General features: G+C 33.6%; 2 protein-coding genes and 1 long non-coding RNA gene across 3 annotated transcripts in view; 1 reads left to right on the forward strand and 2 right to left on the reverse strand.

Moving 5' to 3' along the window:
* Positions 1 to 13958, reverse strand: part of Cat (Catalase) — a 31296-nt gene extending 17338 nt beyond the window's left edge. Inside the window, exon 1 of the mRNA XM_023158252.2 lies at positions 13797 to 13958. Within this exon, the coding sequence (XP_023014020.2) occupies positions 13797 to 13856 (60 nt within the window). The 5' untranslated portion in view covers positions 13857 to 13958. The remainder of the gene's footprint in view (positions 1 to 13796) is intronic.
* A 1558-nt stretch (positions 13959 to 15516) lies between these two features.
* LOC141481074 (uncharacterized) lies at positions 15517 to 17367 on the forward strand. Its single transcript, XR_012464743.1, has 2 exons — positions 15517 to 15929; positions 15984 to 17367. It is a non-coding gene; the product is annotated as an uncharacterized lncRNA (long non-coding RNA).
* On the reverse strand, positions 16453 to 17813 carry LOC111503832 (transmembrane protein 70 homolog, mitochondrial). Its single transcript, XM_023158250.2, has 3 exons — positions 17526 to 17813; positions 17201 to 17443; positions 16453 to 17146 (listed from the first exon to the last, which is right to left on the reverse strand). Exons 1-3 carry the CDS (start codon positions 17727 to 17729, stop codon positions 16949 to 16951), a joined length of 645 nt encoding a protein of 214 aa, XP_023014018.2. The 5' UTR covers positions 17730 to 17813; the 3' UTR covers positions 16453 to 16948.
* Between the last annotated feature and the right edge of the window lie 1313 nt (positions 17814 to 19126).

The following is a 19126-nucleotide window of genomic DNA, read 5'->3' on the forward strand; positions in this document are numbered from 1 at the left end:
TGTGAAGTTTATTATTTGTTCACAAGCTGAATGTACCTAATACCATTACTAGGATGAAAATAGCTCACGGTCGAATTATCTATATAATTTTTTGGAAAAACGATATTTTTTGTAATCACTCCAGTTGTTTATTTCCTGTTTATTTTGACATATTGGTACAAATACATTTAGTGAGTTTTAAATTAAAGTTTCAATCAGCCATTCTAAAGACGGATTTCCACCGAAACTTTCCACGCTTGCGACTAGTTTCGTTTTCAAAAACAGAAACAAAAAAACTAGTTTTAGTTTCGACAAGTTTTAGTTTTATCAAAATCGACAGAGTTACCTACTGTTTTGTTATGGTTTTCTTCGTATGGTGGAAATCCGCCTTTTCCGCTCATACTTAACTGAACGTACCCTATTCATAGATTTATAGGGGCCACAAGTCGTTCCAATTTATTGCAAACAGTGGTGCCCCTCAAGGAAGCAATTTAGCACCTCTTTTATTCTCACTCTTCATTAACGACATAGGAAATACTCTCTCTAGTAATTTCTTACTCTTTATATATATATATATATATATATATATATATATATATATATATATATATATATATATATATATATATATATATATATATATATATATATATATATATATATATATATATATACATATATACACATCGGAAAAGTCTAGGGATATTTTTATAACATACTAAATATCATAAAAATAAATGCATGAGGTCGTTTAATTTCGATTAAATTGGTACACTCGACCACCCTGTAGATTTATTTCTATGGGTTGAACAAAGCCTGCAAAAACGGTAACTAATCTTTTATCAAGTTTTTTACAAACTGTAGGTTTTCGGCTAAAATGACTAATCTGAAAGTGTCGAGTTTGTACATTCTATGCAGTTCTTGCTCAGCAATTAAACTGGAAATATTGTGCTTTAACATGGAACGCCATCACTTACCATTGGCTGAGATGAATAGAGCTGTAGGGCTTCTTCAAGGTGGCATGCGACAAAATGATGTAGCTCTTCGTTTGGGGGTCTCCCAAAGTGTTATCAGTCGATTGTGGCGGCGTTTCCGTGAAACTGGCAGTCCAGCCGAACAACATCCAGGGCGAGGACGCGCTATAACTGCAGTTCAAGACCGATTTTTGGTCTTAACCGCAAGAAGACATCCGACAATCACAGCACCTGAGTTGGTTAACGTGTTGAGCAGACGCACCAGGTAACCATTGGTCGTGATACTGTCAGAAATCGACTGCATGAAGCAGATCTCCACAACAGAAGGCCACTTAGATGTCCACCTTTGTCGAGAGGCAATCGCGGTAGAAGATTAGAGTGGTGTTAAGAACATCAAAACTGGGATGCAAATGATTAGGCCACAGTTTTGTTTACAGACGAATCCAGATTTGGATTTCATCCAGATTCTCGTCGAGTAAGACTGTGGAGACGACCTGGAAATAATGAACGTTTGAGACACGTCCAGGAAGTATACACATACAGAGGTGGTACAGTAATGCTATGGGGCGGAATCATGATCGGCGGCAGAACCATTCTTCTACCTATCGTCCGTCCGTTTGCTGGTGCTGTTGGTGAAAACTTCCACCTAATGCACGATAATGCTCGTCCACATGTCGCGCATCTAGTGACTGACTGGCTCACCAACGAAGGAGTTGATGTATTGCCATGGCCAGCACAATCACCGGACCTGAATCCCATCGAGCATGTGTAGGACATGCTTCAACGAAGAATTATTCCGCATGTGGGGAACATTCACACAACGTTTCAATTGAGAGAGCTTTTAATCGCTGAATGGGCAAATGTACCTCAACAAGACATTGACAATCTCATTTTGTCGATGCACGATAGATGTAGGGCCGTAATAAACCAGCGTGGAGGCCATACTTTGTACTGATTGCAATTTTTTTTTTGTATTACGATTTTTTTTCGGGGTGCCAAAGAAGAGCCATATTTTTTTTAGTTTTGCTTATATGCGCACTCAGTATTTTTGACCATTTAATAAATTTTGTTGTGAGTTACATTCGTTTAATAATCACCCGTCAACTTTTTTTCCCTAAAGCGATCTAAAAAAATTATTGCCATTTTTAAAAATATACCTAGACTTTTCCGATGTGTGTATATATATATATATATATATATATATATATATATATATATATATATATATAGGCAGATATAAAACTGTAACATGCTTAGTAATGATATTATTATGACTTGTTATTGGGATTTTTTTTTTATAATAAGAGTATCAAATATGCTGGTCAGTTTCAATAACTGAATGGATTCTATTTTTATTTTAATTTTAATATGTTACTTTTAACTTATGAACGTTGTGGTCATCAAAGAATCCTTAATTCGTGGCATTTGGATGGAATGCAGACATTTCCTCAAGGAAAATTTGTTTTATGAGTGGACCTTGTGCAAATCCAAAACTTTGGGAAGAGAGAAAGAACGATGCCATGAATTATATGGTTCTCGTTCCATTATTTTTTCAGAAAGGAAAACAGAATACAAATAATTCGATTCCATACGAAAACACTGGATATACCTAATTACCGAAATTGCGTACCGAATTGATGCAGTTATTTTTTTGTTTCCTTTTAAATACGACAATATAATTCAAATGTTATTTATTGTCATATTCGATACGCCAGTTCTCAAAAATCAATAATTCATAGGTGCAGCCTCGAAACAAATAATGAAATTGTCATACAAAAAATATTCAGCACGCGATACTTTGAAAATTGAAGATAATTCATAGCCTTTTCAATATTGCATGTCGATAGATTGCATGCAATGCATGTCTAAAATAAATGCGCAATAAAAAAATGATAAACTTTAAACAACGATTAATGGAAAACACATCGATATCATCGAATTTATGACCTTGGAAAATAACTGAAATGCATAAATTTAAAACGTACAAGTTTTGGTAGAATGCCAAGTAAAAAATGCAATTGTAAAATCTTCAAAACACGTGCTTCATCATTTTTCGCCTCCCATTAATCCGATATAAATTATCATTACATTAATTTGTTACTTGTTGAAGATTAATACCAGTTTCGCTACGCTACACAGTAGCTTCCTCAGTTTAACTGAGGTACAGTCTTTGATTGTTCTGTGATTGTTTTATTATCATGGATAATCCAGCATAAGTCGACAAACGAAAAGAAACGAAAAGAAAGGCTTCTAACAACCTAACCTAACTGTTTTCATCTTCTTAATTCACCGTTTTATGATTCGGGGTTAATTTCATAAACTTCGTGTAACCGATCACCTGGTCTCAAAATCTAAGAAATTTGCCACGACCACGTTTGAAAAAGGACAGCAATATAGAAGCATGATGCATGTGGGTTCTTTATTATTGGCATAGTATAGTACGTTGTCACTTTACTTATATAATAATTGTGAGGACTTGAACCTACACTTCATACAATAAATATACTGGTTGGGTGAAACAAAACATATTTACTTACCCCACAAAAGCAATCTCTATATATGATTATCATAGTATACGTTGTGGGATAATTATTATGTGGTGAGAATAATGTTCAGATAACCTTTTTTTAATTTTGACATACAAAGTGACACTTTCAAAATTGTTGCATATGCCTCACTAATCAATTATGATCAGTTTCAAAACTGATCACGAGATGTCCATGCGTTTCGTCAACAACTATGAAAAACGAAACTTCCTTTGTTGTAGAAGCCATCAAAAACTAACTAGCAGTACGATGGACATACTCAAATGTAGTGAAAATTCACAGAACAAAAAATTTCATAAATTCTGTGTTGCTACAGAATCTCGCCCGTGACATAGAACTCGAAAATATAATCTTTGAGTTCCATGAGTAGACACAATGAAAGTTTCCTAGACTGAGGTTACATACGTAGCTATTTTGATATCTAAATAGGAACCTTTCCAAAAATCAAAGAAAAATTATGAGACAATGATGAGTTTTCATTTTGAACTGAAAGACATATTTCATTTTAAATAACTTTCCTTACTATTACTGGACATATATTACTTTTTCTTTTTTTAAATAGTAATAGAGTGTAAAACGCAATGAAAAATATACTATTGAGTTGAAATATACAATCAAATATTATCTATTATAATTATAAAATTTTCACAATAAATTTTATTTGAGAGGCGTTTTGCTACACGGCAGCTTCATCAGTTACTGGTAGATCAAACTATTCTACCATGTCTTTTATATAACAGTAAATAATGACAAAATGACAAATTATCAAATTTGGTGAAACAGTTAGATTTTGAAAAAACAATCACGATATAATTTTATTTTAGGAAAATAGGTACCTACAATATTGGTCATTTATATCAAAAGTGAATTAGATGAATAACTGGTTCTTGCAAAACAGGTTGATTTTGAAAGAACAATTAATTATAATAGTACTTATATAATGATAATTGGCATTTTATGAAAACAAGTTTGATAATGGGTGAACGAATAATGTCTTGTTTGTCGTTTATGAGAAAAATGTGAATATTTGATTCCAGCAGGTTTAATTCCTTTCCTTTATCTTTTGTGTGAAATATGTCGTAATCCATGTTGAAATCGAGGATATTCTCTAAAAGTTGGCAAGCATAGGTGGAATTAGTTTTCTTTATCTCAAAACTTCTTTCATGTTCCGACATCCTCGTTTTGGAATTTATTGGAGTCGTTTCTAAATGGACTTTTGAATCCGATCCACACGTTAGTTTGTAGACCCCTTATTTTTTATCTCTGTCTTTTTTTGGCTTGTTGTTCTCTATATGTCTACCCAAGGAGTTACCAGTCTCAAATGCTTTGTTGATGTTCTCTTTTGTTAGTAGCCTTTTTATATTATCTGTTCGAAAAGTTTTTTGTCAAACAGACCATCAAACCAAGTACATCCACCACTGAAAATAACACTAATCCCTACCAAACGCTCACACATACAGAACAGTCGTCAGATTAATTCGTATGAGTGTAGTTTGAATAATTTATATTAGTACTTGCGAATAAAGATTTTGCAGAATTACTCAACCCCAACATTTCCCCGTTTTAGTCATTAAAATTTTTGGGGTTGGTAATAAGAAAAGGTTGGCCATTCTTGACGTTATCCAAACAGTTTTGTTTCCCTCTCTCTCTCTCACTTTGTATGGCCGTCTCTCGGGCGCATTTGGCCAAGCTTCTCCTGTTAACAGTTAACAAGAGCTTCGAGAAGGGGCGCAGCAGTATTGCTCAAGGCAATGCTGCCACTTCCTAGTTTTTCACACATTTTTGGTTCAGTTAAAGCTTAGACAAGAGCTTCTCTTATCTAAGAGTTAAAGACAACAGTTTTTCAAGTTCGGCTTCTCTTCGTCCTGATGGATACACGGTTTTAGTTGATTTATCGTTACACAGAAATCACCCTGTAGCACTGGTTACATAATTCACCTTTATAGGACAGTATGTGCGCGTGAGAGGCAATCTCTGATATCATTAAATCAACGTTATTTTGAGTGAAAGTGTATCGTTCCAAATTCAGAAAGCCCATGCCGTCAATCGATACTTTTATTGACGAATTTGCTCTAGATACGACAGTAATAACTGATTACTAGAGGTATTTTATTGTTATATGGCACTATAGAACGAATTATGGATTATATTTATTACATATTTTGGAGTTTCATTGTTTATTTGGCAATTCTAAAAAATCGAACGGTTAAATGTCAGGGAGTTATTTAACAGGCCGACTTTTCGATAACCAGTTAGGTGTGATGAAACTGAGATACATAAGATAAAAATATATCACCTGAACGAAGAGTTTTTACAAATTTAAAGAACAACTTCGCTTCATTTTATTAATCTCAGTCTCCTCTTTGTGATTTTGAACGATATCTACAGTTGACATGCGAGCACGACTAGTAATCGTACGTTAAAAGATAGGACCTCGTTGACACTAAGCTCGCATAAGATTACAAGGAATAAATAACTAGGAAACACTGAAAATATGTTCTCACGATTCCTAATTTTTTTCAAACAGAAAAAAGCCAAATTGAAATACGATTTCATACAAATAAAAATTCCTCGATAGTTCACCGTGGTATAAGTTCATCAATACCCGTGTAGTTCGGAGACCTATGATGAATTTTATGAATACATGTTTAATTGTATATTCCGGTGAGAAATCAACGAAAGTTTGTGAGGGTGCTGGATAAATATACAGTGTGTCCGCAAAGTATGGAATAAAATCGATATTTCCAAAACCAAAGGTCGTTTTACAAAAACCTGAAACACGTCGATTTTTAATTTTAATATTCTACATTTCACAACAAAATTTCATTGTACAGAGTGATCCATATTAATGTGATGACGTCATCGGTAATTTTCTTAAATGCAACACCCTGTATTTTGTGTTAGTCTTGGATGATCCGTAACGAGCTGATTCCGAAAAGGTATGATACTTGGGGTCTAACAGAATTTGAAAGATGTGCGCTTAGAAAATTAATTTTATTGATATCTAATAAAAGTAGAAATTAATTAATTATTTTCAATTTTTTTCTAATGATTAATTTAACAATGGGAAAATAATCCAGTAATAAATACATGACTTTATTTTAAATGTTCGAACTGTAGTTCTTGCTGTATTTGACAGTAACCTAAACGTTGAATAAATTCTTGTTGAACCTTATTTATGGTTTCTTGAGAAATATTGTTTATTTCTGTTCGAATTCTCTCGTTTAATTCTTGAATATTTGCTGGTTTCGTTTTATAAACAAAATTCTTCAGATGACCCCACATAAAGTAATCCAACGGATTTAAGTCTGGCGACCTCGCTGGCCATTCAATATGTTCACGTTGGAGATAATGTACCGGAAAATTGTTTATCTTGAATAGTTCTAAAAAAAAGTCCGCGATAGCACATATCTACCTCTTATGTGGTAGCCACTATATGCAAAATACTGAGCCATAATTAAAATTAAATTGGATACAATGCACATTTTAGAATATCTGTCAAGTTATGATAAAAACTGATACAATTTTTGTTTCAAGTATGTAATATAACTGAACTTTGTCTTTCACACTAAATAGTTTGGACTGATCGTTTGAAAGTTATCACGATAACAATAACTTGACGCTACGCAGTAAGCCATTACGCGTCGCGTCTACTGTAAAACGACGGGGGAAGATGCGCGGGGGGTGGTGTTGGTTCTTAACATCAAACTGTAATGATTTATGTCGTTGGCAATATTGAACTGTTATTGGTCACAATGTACGCTTCCTGTTTATTTAAAAAATAAAGAGTAGTCGAGATCAAACAGCAAACAAGCGTGGTTGTTTTATTATCATTTCACTCTCTGCTCAACAGGTATAGTCTATCCATTCCCAATTGGAACGGCAATAAAAATAAGAGTACAGTCATAAACATTTCTTGCCTGTGGCCCCTAGTCGCCCAGATAGTTAGTAAACGTGCTATCAAATATAGTTGAGGAGTAAAGGCTCGGCTAGCTGGACTGGCTGATTACTAATTTTTTGTCCGTTTCACAATATTTCTTCATCAGTGCCGTGTGTTCGTGGGGTTGGGTGAGGTAGTGAGTGGTTTTGCAAAACGATTTTTGAAAAATTTTTCTAGAGATCAATTACCCTAACACCAAACTGATATTTTTGCACTCGACACGCGTTTCGCTAACAAGGTTATCATCTTCAGGAGAAGCAAATTGATACTGAATCTAAAGGCAAGGGTTAGCTGTTTATATACCTAAAGTATTTTGGTCCGATGTGGACCAATGGACTAATTGATTTTTCGGTAATTAACAAGTGGAACCACACCTGAGAATTAATTTGTCAACAAAAGATTGAAAAGCGGAAATTCCTTCTATCTGTGCTGTTCCAATTGGTATTGGAAATACTTCAGAAGGGCGGTTTAAGCAATGAACCGCCATCGCCAAGAACGCGACCCGAACACGGGCAGACGCAGACGTTGACGGTTGTGTTAGTACGGTACAGTTTCCATGTTGAATACGCGATGTCGATGATAAAGTGCGCAACATCTACTTAGACCATGAAAACGTTTGCCGGCGTTTCCATGACGACCAAACACTGTACAATGATTATTATTGCCGTCATTTTGCCAAATGCGGTTTTAATTCAAACTTAGATGTCATTTTGAGGAAGTTAAAAGATCTATATAAGTAAAACGTCAATATAATTAATTGAAAAATGGGTAAAAATTCAAGTGACGATGAATTAGAGATGATGTGTACCCCGCCTGAAGTTAGAGTGGTGGCAGCTAGTACAAGTAGTGATTTATTGCCAGAAAAATCAAAGAGACTGTACATGAATGCATATAACTAACTGAAAACGTGGTGTGAAGGAAAGTAGGTAAAGTAACAGAAAATGTTTTATAGGAGTATTTCAAAGAGAAATCTGAAGGCAAAAAGGTATCGACATTGTGGGCAAATTATTCCATGCTAAAATCGACACTTGCAATAAAAAAAGGATAATTTTCGTTTTGTGGACACCCGGCGATTTTGAAAAAATTTTTGACTGTACTTAAGTATTTTGATGCGTAGATTACGAATCCGAAAGAAAAAAGCGGCACTCTCCCTTAAAAAGTTACGGCCCTTCAAAGTTCAGAAAAGGGCAACTTTTCAGCCTTCTTTTTCACAAGATAAACTATTCAAAAACACAAGCATTTATTCACTAGGTCACCTTTACACCTTATTCCTCATTCTTTGACACTTTTCACTTCAATAATCAACATTTTTCTTATAAAAATGTTAAAAAATGCACAGAGCTGCTTTTTGGTTACATATCACTGTATTTTACGTTTTTAAGGTTAATGATATGGTTGGTACGACTGATGCAGTCAATATAACTAAAGTAAATCAAATGTTTTTTGTCTTTATTCTTTAGCTCGTAAATTGGTTTTTGACACTTTTCTTAAAATTACAACAAATAATGTACCTACTGAGCTTTTTTCTTCGGTATTTTCATAATCCGCTTTCTATTGCATCTATACCATAAAGTGTCATAATTTAATTTGGACTCTTCATTGCAATTAGTACAACGTATTGTTGCTGCAAACACTCACACTTGAACGAAATATAGAATTAAATTATTTCTTACTTTCACTAAATTATGAATTTCGTTCAAATTCATTTTGTATTTTTCTCTCACGTCAAACTAAAAATTCAAATCTACGAATTTAAAATAGTAGGTGACGACAAATACCAACCGCTTTTTTCTGAAATGTCACTAGTATCTAACCTACAAATATAAGAGTGTCACCAGGAGAAGCATTCGTTTCTAAAGTCAGTTTTTTTATAAGAAAAATGTTGATTATTGAAGTGAAAAGTGTCAAAGAAGGAGGAATAAGGTGTAAAGGTGACCTAGTGAATAAATGCTTGTGTTTTTAAATAGTTGTTGCCCTTTTCTGAACTTTGAAGGGCCGTAACTTTTTGAATAAGGGAGAGCGCCGCTTTTTTTCTTTCGGATTCGTAATCTACGCATCAAAATACGTAAGTACAGTCAAAAATTTTTTCAAAATCGCCGGGTGTCCACAAAACGAAAATTTACCCAAAAGTATTTACAAAGAAAGAAATTGACAAAGTTATAGTTGAAGCTCCTGATGACGAATATTTATCAAAAAACGTATACTTTTTTATTATTAGATTGTGTTAAATTTTTTAATGGAATGATATTTAGGCTGTTATGGTAATTGGTGTTGCCGGTGCCTACAGAACAGATGAATTATGCAATATGCTCCTAGACGATTTAGATGTTTGCAGCACGGTGGGTGGAAGTCGGTTGCACGGTGGGTGGAAGTCGGCTGCAGTGCCTGAAGGATATATTGAGGAATCAATAGCTGATAAGACGAGAATGGCCGAATCAGTGCAAAAATGCAATTTACCCAATGAAGCTTCAAATATAACTTCGTCTGCAAGTCAAGATGCTGTCTTAGAAAACGTCCATGTTGAAGATCATTTAGTGAAAAAAGGTAATGAATGCGTTCAAAATACGAGGATTGTTTGTAACACAGAAGTGAATTTACCTGGTCCAAATGTTAGTTCCATTAATACAGGAAATGCTGGAATACACATGATTTGTCACAATTGTACAAATAATTATAATTTCAAATAATTTTCAAGCGTATTTCCAATGTTCAATTTCCTACTTCTAGTTGATAATTAAGTTAACAAAAGTTTCTGTGAATATCTTCAAAATTATAGAATTGTTCTCATTATTTACCTAGGTGTTTTTTTATTATCATTATTCACCAAGGGTGAGAAATATTAATTCTCGTTAGGGGAATGGAGTGAATAATAGCAATTTCTCAGGTTAGTAGTAAAAAAATGTATTTTACTCTTATCGAATGCGCGAAACTCTATAATTTTATTAAATGGTGGTGCAGCCTCGAGATTTTATCAAATCATTATATAGTCAAATCCTTTTCACAACAAAAATTCGAAAATAATCGATTGAACTTATAACCTTTGATAACCTTTGATAATCGTTAAAAAACAAGTGATAATTATTCATTACGGTGAAAAGTGAAGGTTTTCGATAATTCATCATTCAAAAATTTTTCATATACCAATCTAGAGGTAGTACAATGATATTTCGATATATTAGTTTCGACTAATAATTCCAGAATCCAAAACTAGACACTATATTAATCATTGCTCAATAATGTCCCTAAATGACTAATGGATGCTAACAAATCTTCCATCACATAATGCAAACTAATTAATATGAATGTGATAACTACATTCCAGATATTCCGGCGCGCGAAATATAAACCAACTTGATCATTCCTTGTTAGTTTATTATCGGTTATAGGTAAGGTTAATTTTCATCAATAAACTTTTCAAAATTAGCAGTTTCTAAATCGGCGTTTATTCTGATTTTAATAATTTCTTTATACAGCACAACTAAAAATTACTGAGGACTAACACATTCTTGAACTTGGCTAAATTACTGAAGGTAGGTAATTGGATTATTGTACTATTAGCTGATTATATTTTTCTGGCAGCAATGTAAAGACTATTTCACGGAAAAATCTATTGGACTATTAAAAGCAGGGCCGGGTTCGAAAGTACGAAGGCCCTGGGGCAACGAAGGAGTGAAGGCAACTATTTTTTTTGCTGTTGTTCAAAACTAATTACCTAATATCTCGCTAAACAAAATTAAAAATTTTCAAGAAAGGGAAAACGGGCGAAAATCTACGCTCTCAATTGATAGTGTCGTTAGTGGAAATTAAAAAAATGTTCGGAAGGAAAACGGAACAGATGCTGATCCATCAAAATTTGTATATTTTTTATCTCCCGTGGAGGTCCCAAAGACGTAGCCCCGCCTGCTCTCCCCTAAATCCGGCCCTGACTAAAAGTTTTTTTGTAGTCAAATCTATTGAATGCTAATCAACTTGGTTACCTAAGCACTAACCTACAGCAATGACACATCACAAAACAGAAACACTCTCGACGCAAATAAAAGAAGACAAACAATTTGCATATCTAATTATTCCCATAATTAAATCCACAGGCGACTATGTTTTGGAAGTAAATTTTTCAATAAATACATTTTTATTTTATTTCATTTATCCTATCGCTAAATCTGTCTGCTTGGAAATTTTTAAATATAATCAGCGCAATAACAAGGTCTCTTCAAATCTTTTTCCAAGACACATTTTGTTTCATCCAATAAGGTCACGATTCACGTTTAATTAGCGACATTCCGAAATTTATACGAGGAAAAAATTTCTTACATATATTTGGAAAGATATGGAGAACTAAATCAGAGAGAACAAAATTAGCGAAGAAATAATACAATTTCCACTCCGTCATGATTTTCAAAACCATTTTGGTTGGTAACTGTCTTAAGACTGTTTGAGATACTACAATGTAATTTTGAGAAGTTAATAATGGCTTAACAAAAATTCAATAGAAATCTTGCTCGACTCAATTTTCTTGTCATTTACACTAGGTATCTATATTATTGAAAGCTCGCTTGAAAGTTTTAGTGTGAAAGAAGTGTTAAAACCTCCCACCTTAGACACTAAACATCCTAACTATTTTTGGGTTAGTATCACCACATTATTACTCAACTCATTATAAATAAAAATATTCCAGTAAAACCACCGATATCATATATTATCCATGATAAAAATTGCACAATTTTCACAAACATTTTCATTTCTAGACGTGTTTCGCTATTACCGCTGAATCCTCAGTCGAAATGTAGCTTCCATTTCTACCGAGGAAGCTACGGATACCACCATAGGTACGTCGGTAGAAATAGAAGCTACATTTCGACCGAGGAAGCTACGGTGTTTCGCTAACACTATTTCTACCGATTAAGTTACGGTGTTAGCCGTAGGTTCCTCGGTAGAAATTGAAGCTACATTTCGACCGAGGAAGCCAAACACGTCTAGAAATGTTTTTCACAAACATTTTCATTTCTAGACGCGTTTCGCTAACGCCGTTGATTCCTTGGTCGAAATGTAGCTTCTATTTCTACCGAGGTACCTACGGTGTCAACCGTAGCTTCCATTTCTTCCGAGGAAGCTACGGTTAACACCGTAGGTACCTCGGTAGAAATGGAAGCTACATTTCGACCGAAGAAGCTAAGGTATTTTGCTAACACAATTCCTGTCGAGTAAGCTACGATGTAAGCCGTAGCTGCATACGGAAAAGGAAGCTATATTTCGACCGAAGAAGCCACGGTGTTAGCGAAACGCATCTAGAAATTGAAATTTTTGTGAAAATTGTGTAATTTTCATCAAGTTACGAATCAGTCCATTCATAATTTGATATCATTTCTATTTATGTATTATTATCAAAACCTGGCGTTATAATGAGTCCAGTAATTATTATAATTACACAAGTATTCTTGATGTTCGTATGCACGTGTCAGAGAGCTAATTCAATGGGAAAAATTCCCTCCACTTTTTACAATTGCTAATTGCATAATATTTTGAAAATAATTTTTTGATATTATGATAATGACGGTGGGTAAAAACACTGCTTTGATTTAAATTGTAAATTTAAACTTCCTGCGACATACAAAATTTCAATCAGTAAGTAACCGAAGTGACAACTCATGATATCCTGAGAAGCTTTATTTATGGAAGGATTTTCAACGGAAAAATACAACAATATAAAGAAATATAAGGATTTGTAAAGTACGGGTAAAAAAGGGTCAGTTTCAGATGAATAGAAGCTATGAGTTCTATTTTAAGTTTTTTTTCGATTTATTATTTGAATGTATATTGTTTATAAAATATTTCTTGAACCCAGACTTATCAAAATTGAAATTTTCGCCTGGACTTTCGGTTCTAGGAGAAACCAATACTTTCAAATTACACAATATTTAACAAGTAAAACTATAGGAAAACACTTGCAGTACTAAGTTGAATAATCTCACTATTTCATTTTTAATCTATGTCTCAGATATCTGAAAATGAATCAATCCACCTAATTTTTCAGACAAACTATAAATTGTTCAAACAAATATAGATCGAAAACCATTCGTATTAATAGTTTCACAATTGTTCCTAGTTGGACCACTCTGTATATTATTCGAGAACTTCAAAAGGAAGTGACAGTTGTTGACAAACAAATTCTTTTAAAATATAATATAATTAGAAGTTTTTCAAGAATAGGCTCGAAAACCCGTAAAATATAAACACATGAAAATGACTGGCAATATGATAATCGAACGACAGAATTGTGGCAATTCTTTGCAACTTTGACCTTAACCCATAACCTAAAAAATAAGTAAACAAAATGGAATTTTGTTCGTAGGTACTCACCTCGTTAACTTTCTTTTTGAAGTCGTTGAGTTGATTGGAGGCCTTGTCTCTTGTTGCCATCCTGAATAAATATGAGTGTCAACTGATATTCAACAATATCTACACAATTTAGGACGAAAAATGAAGCACACAATATTTCGATTTGATTTTATACTCCATTGCAGCAAAATGGGAAGAGTGGGGATAAACGTCATCATGTTACATGTTATCTCATGAACTTGATAAGTACAAATACAAATTGTGATAACTTATCTATTAGAAAATTAGAAACCAACACGAAATTTCAAATGGAAACCAACACGAACATAACAGACATGATTAGGTTAAATCAATGTAATAGTAGGTAGGTATATGTTTTATTCCTTCTGTATAAAGCACTGAACTTAGAAAAAAGCCTTTGGCAAAATATGTAGAACTACATTCATATATTTTACTGTTCTTATTAGGTTTGTATTAGGTGTCTCCGTTTATCCTAGATCTTCAATGTGTAAAAAAATGAACATCAACAAAAATTCCCCAAACAAATTTGTACATCAGTATTAGATTTTTTTTCAGTGAAACTTCAGTCCATCTAAAAAAAACTATACTTCTCCCTCCCGATATTGAATTACACAGAATTCGCTTCTTCTCTTAATCTGTAAAAGTTAGAATGCTGGATTTATTTTTCATTTAGTTAGTGCCTCATTAATATTCGTCTAGCTTAAGACGTCACTGTTATTTGGCCCTGTGAAAGATTTGAATATTTGAAAAGTATAGGTGGTCATCTACCTAGGCTGCCGAACTCATTAACGTTTCTGTCACTGTCAGAAAAATGTGTATGCATCCACAGAAATATAATAGTTCTGTGGGAGAACCAGTGTGCTCAACGAATGGTGATATCAAACGGTTACAGCTTGAAATGTGAAACATATGATTATTGTTTTGGGGTTTACTTTGTTTCGATTTGTCTGATTGGGAGTATGATGGAAGCAGCGCCTTTGGTGGGGATATCAAGAACTTAAGAAATTGCTGAATGAGTAGAAAATACTCATTTAAACGTGGAGCGCACTGAAATCAAAAAGCTTTGTAAAATACATTTGACAGGATTTTGTTTTACCATTTATAATGTTAATTTTTTGTGAGATGCCGTTCATCAAGTGAGAACATTGAAAGTTTCAATTATTTCTTAAAATTGAGATGCTGTTTCCCTTGTTGAGTTCAGTTCCAAGTATATCAACGGAATCTTGCGAAAAATCACGTTAATAGACCTCGTATCTGAATGATGAGAACTTTCTGGTTTGTCTGGGAACTCCCTAATTTAATGATGTTAATTTCAAATTTGAATTTATATATTAAAGATGAATTATTGAACACATCAAATCAAGTATATCACCTATATTTGTAAGAATGATTCTATTTAGAAATAATATTAGTGACAAAGGTAAGGGTGTCCTACTTTTCGTTAGTGACTACAAAACGCACCTTTAGAGATTAGGGAAAAATATCTCGCCATGTAATCTTCGATGTTTTTTGAGATTTGATAGGACCTATATCCTATATAGCGTTAATGATGCATAGAAATCCTCTTGTTTCAACATATTCGCATTTGTTTTGTCAAAACTCTCGATGAGATTGACCACACTTTCCACAATGATGATACATGGAGTAAGAATCAAATTTTGTCGCTAGTACTTCATACATATATTTTATTCATGGAGCATAATGTTAAAAATATTTCACTCAATATCAACTCATTCTCAAATATGAATAACATTGGAAATTGAAGTACTGATTTGAGATCGTCAAGCAGTGCCTCTTTCAAGTGTACTCTATACTCATAAGTATGATTTTAGTGTTTCCTGTAGTTTATAGTACATAACCTGACCACCAGAGAGCGATGGCAGTACGATATCTGCTTTGTATATGGACTAGGTTAGTCTATCTGAAATCTGTATTTAATGTGGTTATCAACAGAATTGGGTAGCACAAGATTGATATTTAATGAATATTAGTAATTGTCAACTTCGTATTTGTTGCAATTTTCAATTCTGAATGACATTTTGCTGTATTTTTCGAAATGAAGCATTTTTTTTGGTTTTGGATGTGGTTATCTAACATGCAGTAATAAATTTCAATTGTGCATTTGTTGCAAACGTAATTGACCACCACACTGTATAAGTATAAAATGTTGAATATATAAATTTTTAGATTCTATCTGCAATTCTTATTTCGGGAGTCAAGTGAATGAATAACTCTTTATTGCAGACACTTTAACAAAAAAACTGGTTAAGTTCTTCCTAAAACTAAAAAAGAGATATTAGATGTTAAAAAAATATCTTTGAATCCTATCATCTAAAGGAACAATTTGTTCAGGCCAGTCTCAACTCCCTACACTGTTGGTTAATGGACTAACACCTATCAGAAAACAACTACTCCCCTGGCTTATACCACGAAGGGCGTCGGATTATATCTGACAGGTGACAGCGCAGGATTCTTCACTGAAGACTGAAGTTATTCCTGCATATGCTGTTGGCTTAGTCAGCAGAGTTTCATGACTGCTTACCCTAAGACATGGAAAACTGTGAGACCTCAACTCAAGCTCATGAAACTGTTTTGTCATTGGCAGCAATAGAATCATCAAATGTTTGATTGGTTAATATGTTTATGAATGAATCTATAGCGTTCATAAATACTTTAATGGAATATTTACTTCAATTTTTTGTTAACAATATAGAAAAGGCAAAATTTGATAACCTGATAAGGAAATTTGTTTTTGTAAACATAAAGGCAGTCATGTAATAAGATCTTTTGTGTTCCTAGGTCAAGAAGGCTGGTTAATTTTTCCTATTATTCCTTCAACTCCTGATGATGCTAACTTAGTTAGAGAAACACACGTCGAGAGAGTTATGTTCTGGTAGTATGTTTGATATTTTCCTTAAATAAATTCAACCGTAACACTTCAATAATTACCCGAGATATATTGGATAATTATAATTCAAAAGCAGAATTCCAAATAAAAGGAAAACTATTTCCAAGACATCATGAAACGACGAATGATGACCTGTAATATCAGTCTCTCTGTCTACTTTTGACTAGAGCTAAATTGTCGCTACAAATCTATTCATAAAATAAATATTTTACATCATTATCCAACAAAACATAAAAATCGCAGATCATTGCACCTTTTTATCATTATCAGAGGTTTCATATAATTTGAAATCGATGGGCTTGTCATAACCCATTATTTTTGAGTAATGTTCAGGCTGTTCAAACAGACGTGGATCTACGAAAAAAGATTTTCCTTTAGCAGAGAATGTGGTAAACATGCCAGGTACGTCTGGAACTTTTACGTCTTCAGGTGTGAATTCAGTCTAAAATAATAGAAACAATAACTATTTTATTATCAAGGTATACTAATAACTTACCTCTTTAGGTATACAGAAAAAGTTGACAGTTTTGGCGATGTAGGTATTCGTTTCTTTGTTATAATTCAACTGGATGATATACTTCTTCGTTATGAGATGAAGAAGAATTGGAGTGACTACTGTGAAAAATCCAATAAAGGAATATGCAGCAAGAATGATGGGGACATTGGATGTGGCAAAAATCTCCTTGTATAAAAAAGGCTGTGCAATTACACCAACGATGCTTGAAGACAATGAAAATATCTAGAAAGAAAAAATGGAATAATATGGAGATTTATTGTTGAGTCCCCTGTAGTTTTAGGTCGATTCAAATTAATATATTTACCTTAACTGCTTTTATTTGTGGGGTCAATACCCCGTGGTAGACTTCTTTGATAGTTCTTTGCGGTTTTGAAGATTTATGGCGTATATCATATTTTCTACTTATGGTGATTAAACTAGGCGAGACTTGTAAAGACTTGAAAATTGAAGCAGTTCTCAATGAACTGGTTACCGCGGGGAACATTTGCAAACACGGTTTCAAATACATGTTCAACTTTTTAAAAATTCTTGAACGGAGAACTTGAAGCAAAGCGACATAACCCCTAAATTTCAAAGCTAAAACATAACATAATTCAATTCAAAGAGAAGAAGACGAAGCGGGGAAAGAATGAAGGAAGTCTGAGATTTGAAATAACAGAATCTCAGAGTAATAAAAATTATATTATTACTCTGAGAACAGAACTTTTAATGTCTTGCGACTAGAACCATAGTTATTATAATATATGGCTCATTTCACGATTTGTTCATCCTAGAGAAAGTTGTGCTTGATCAAATTTTCTGACACATAATTATCATAGACGTTCGTTAAATTACTTGTGAATTTACTACTTTTTACTACTGAAGAGTTAGTTGTCTTTTCCGTTTCTGTGGAAATTTTTACAATAGATAGATGGAACAATGAATATTTGAATGTTTGTGACTACGGTTCCCTACAATTACAAATATTTTCCTTATGACTGACGTTCGAATTACGATACCTAGATGCCGCCCACGGAATATGCGACACGGTTCTTGACCACAATTTACGAATATAGACATAAAAAGGATAGCTCGGTTGTGATTCTCAATCATTTGCATTTATGCAAAACATCTTCGATTTACTGATACTTTCGTTAATAAATTAATGAGGTATTACTTACTTGAACTTAATAATATGTCCTAGAAATTTCTAGGACAGCATGAGTGGCAGTATGACTGGTATTGAAAATAAGTGTCTGAGTCTTGCGTGTGTTCAATCTTAGTTCGTTTGCCGTGAACCACTCAGTAGCTTAATTGATGATCGATCCTATCATCTCCTCAATTCTCGTAGAATTCTTTTCGATTCTGGTTGCGAAGGTAGCATCATCGGCAAATAAGGTTGTTAATGCATTTATGCTTTTCGAAAGGTCATTTATATAAATCAAGAACAATAGCGGTCCCAAAATGCTTCCTTGTGGAACACCTTTGCGAATAATCAGACTTGAACTGCTCTGATTATTGCAGTGAACTATTTGGGATCTATTTTGAAGGTATGAGGTCATCAGTTTTATTGCAGAGTCGGAAAATCCGTAGAATTTTAACTTGTCAATTAGTAAAGAGTGATTGACACAGTCAAATGCTTTACGGAGGTCAACGAAAACCGCCAGAGAAGGAGTTGGGGCTTCAAACCCATCGGCAATAGTCTCAACAAATCTTCTCACTGCTTCAGCTGTAGATTTTAATTTACTGAAATCATACTGATGTTCTGAGAAAAAGCTGAAACTGTGATCCATTATTCAGAAATGTATGTGAGATTTATTTTTCAGCTCGCATATACTTCAATAAAAGATATCGCATGAAATAAACAGTTCGTTTGCAGTACTGCATATTAAATTTACTGGTGATTTAAACAATATATTGGTTTGA

The sequence above is a fragment of the Leptinotarsa decemlineata genome, unplaced genomic scaffold (genome assembly GCF_025532065.1).
Source record: "Leptinotarsa decemlineata unplaced genomic scaffold, Ldec_3_MD MMD2_tig00000035_RagTag_RagTag, whole genome shotgun sequence".
Lineage (NCBI taxonomy): Eukaryota > Metazoa > Arthropoda > Insecta > Coleoptera > Chrysomelidae > Leptinotarsa > Leptinotarsa decemlineata.

What these genes read in the sequence shown, in the direction of transcription:
- LOC111503832 (XM_023158250.2), bottom strand. Translation starts at nt 17,729, where the DNA reads ATGTATTTGAAACCGTGTTTGCAAATGTTCCCCGCGGTAACCAGTTCA. An exon ending in CACAAATAAAAGCAGTTAAG is followed by an intron (nt 17,444 to 17,525) that starts GTAAATATATTA and finishes TTTTCTTTCTAG; the next exon opens with ATATTTTCATTGTCTTCAAG. An exon ending in TTTTCTGTATACCTAAAGAG is followed by an intron (nt 17,147 to 17,200) that starts GTAAGTTATTAG and finishes CTATTATTTTAG; the next exon opens with ACTGAATTCACACCTGAAGA.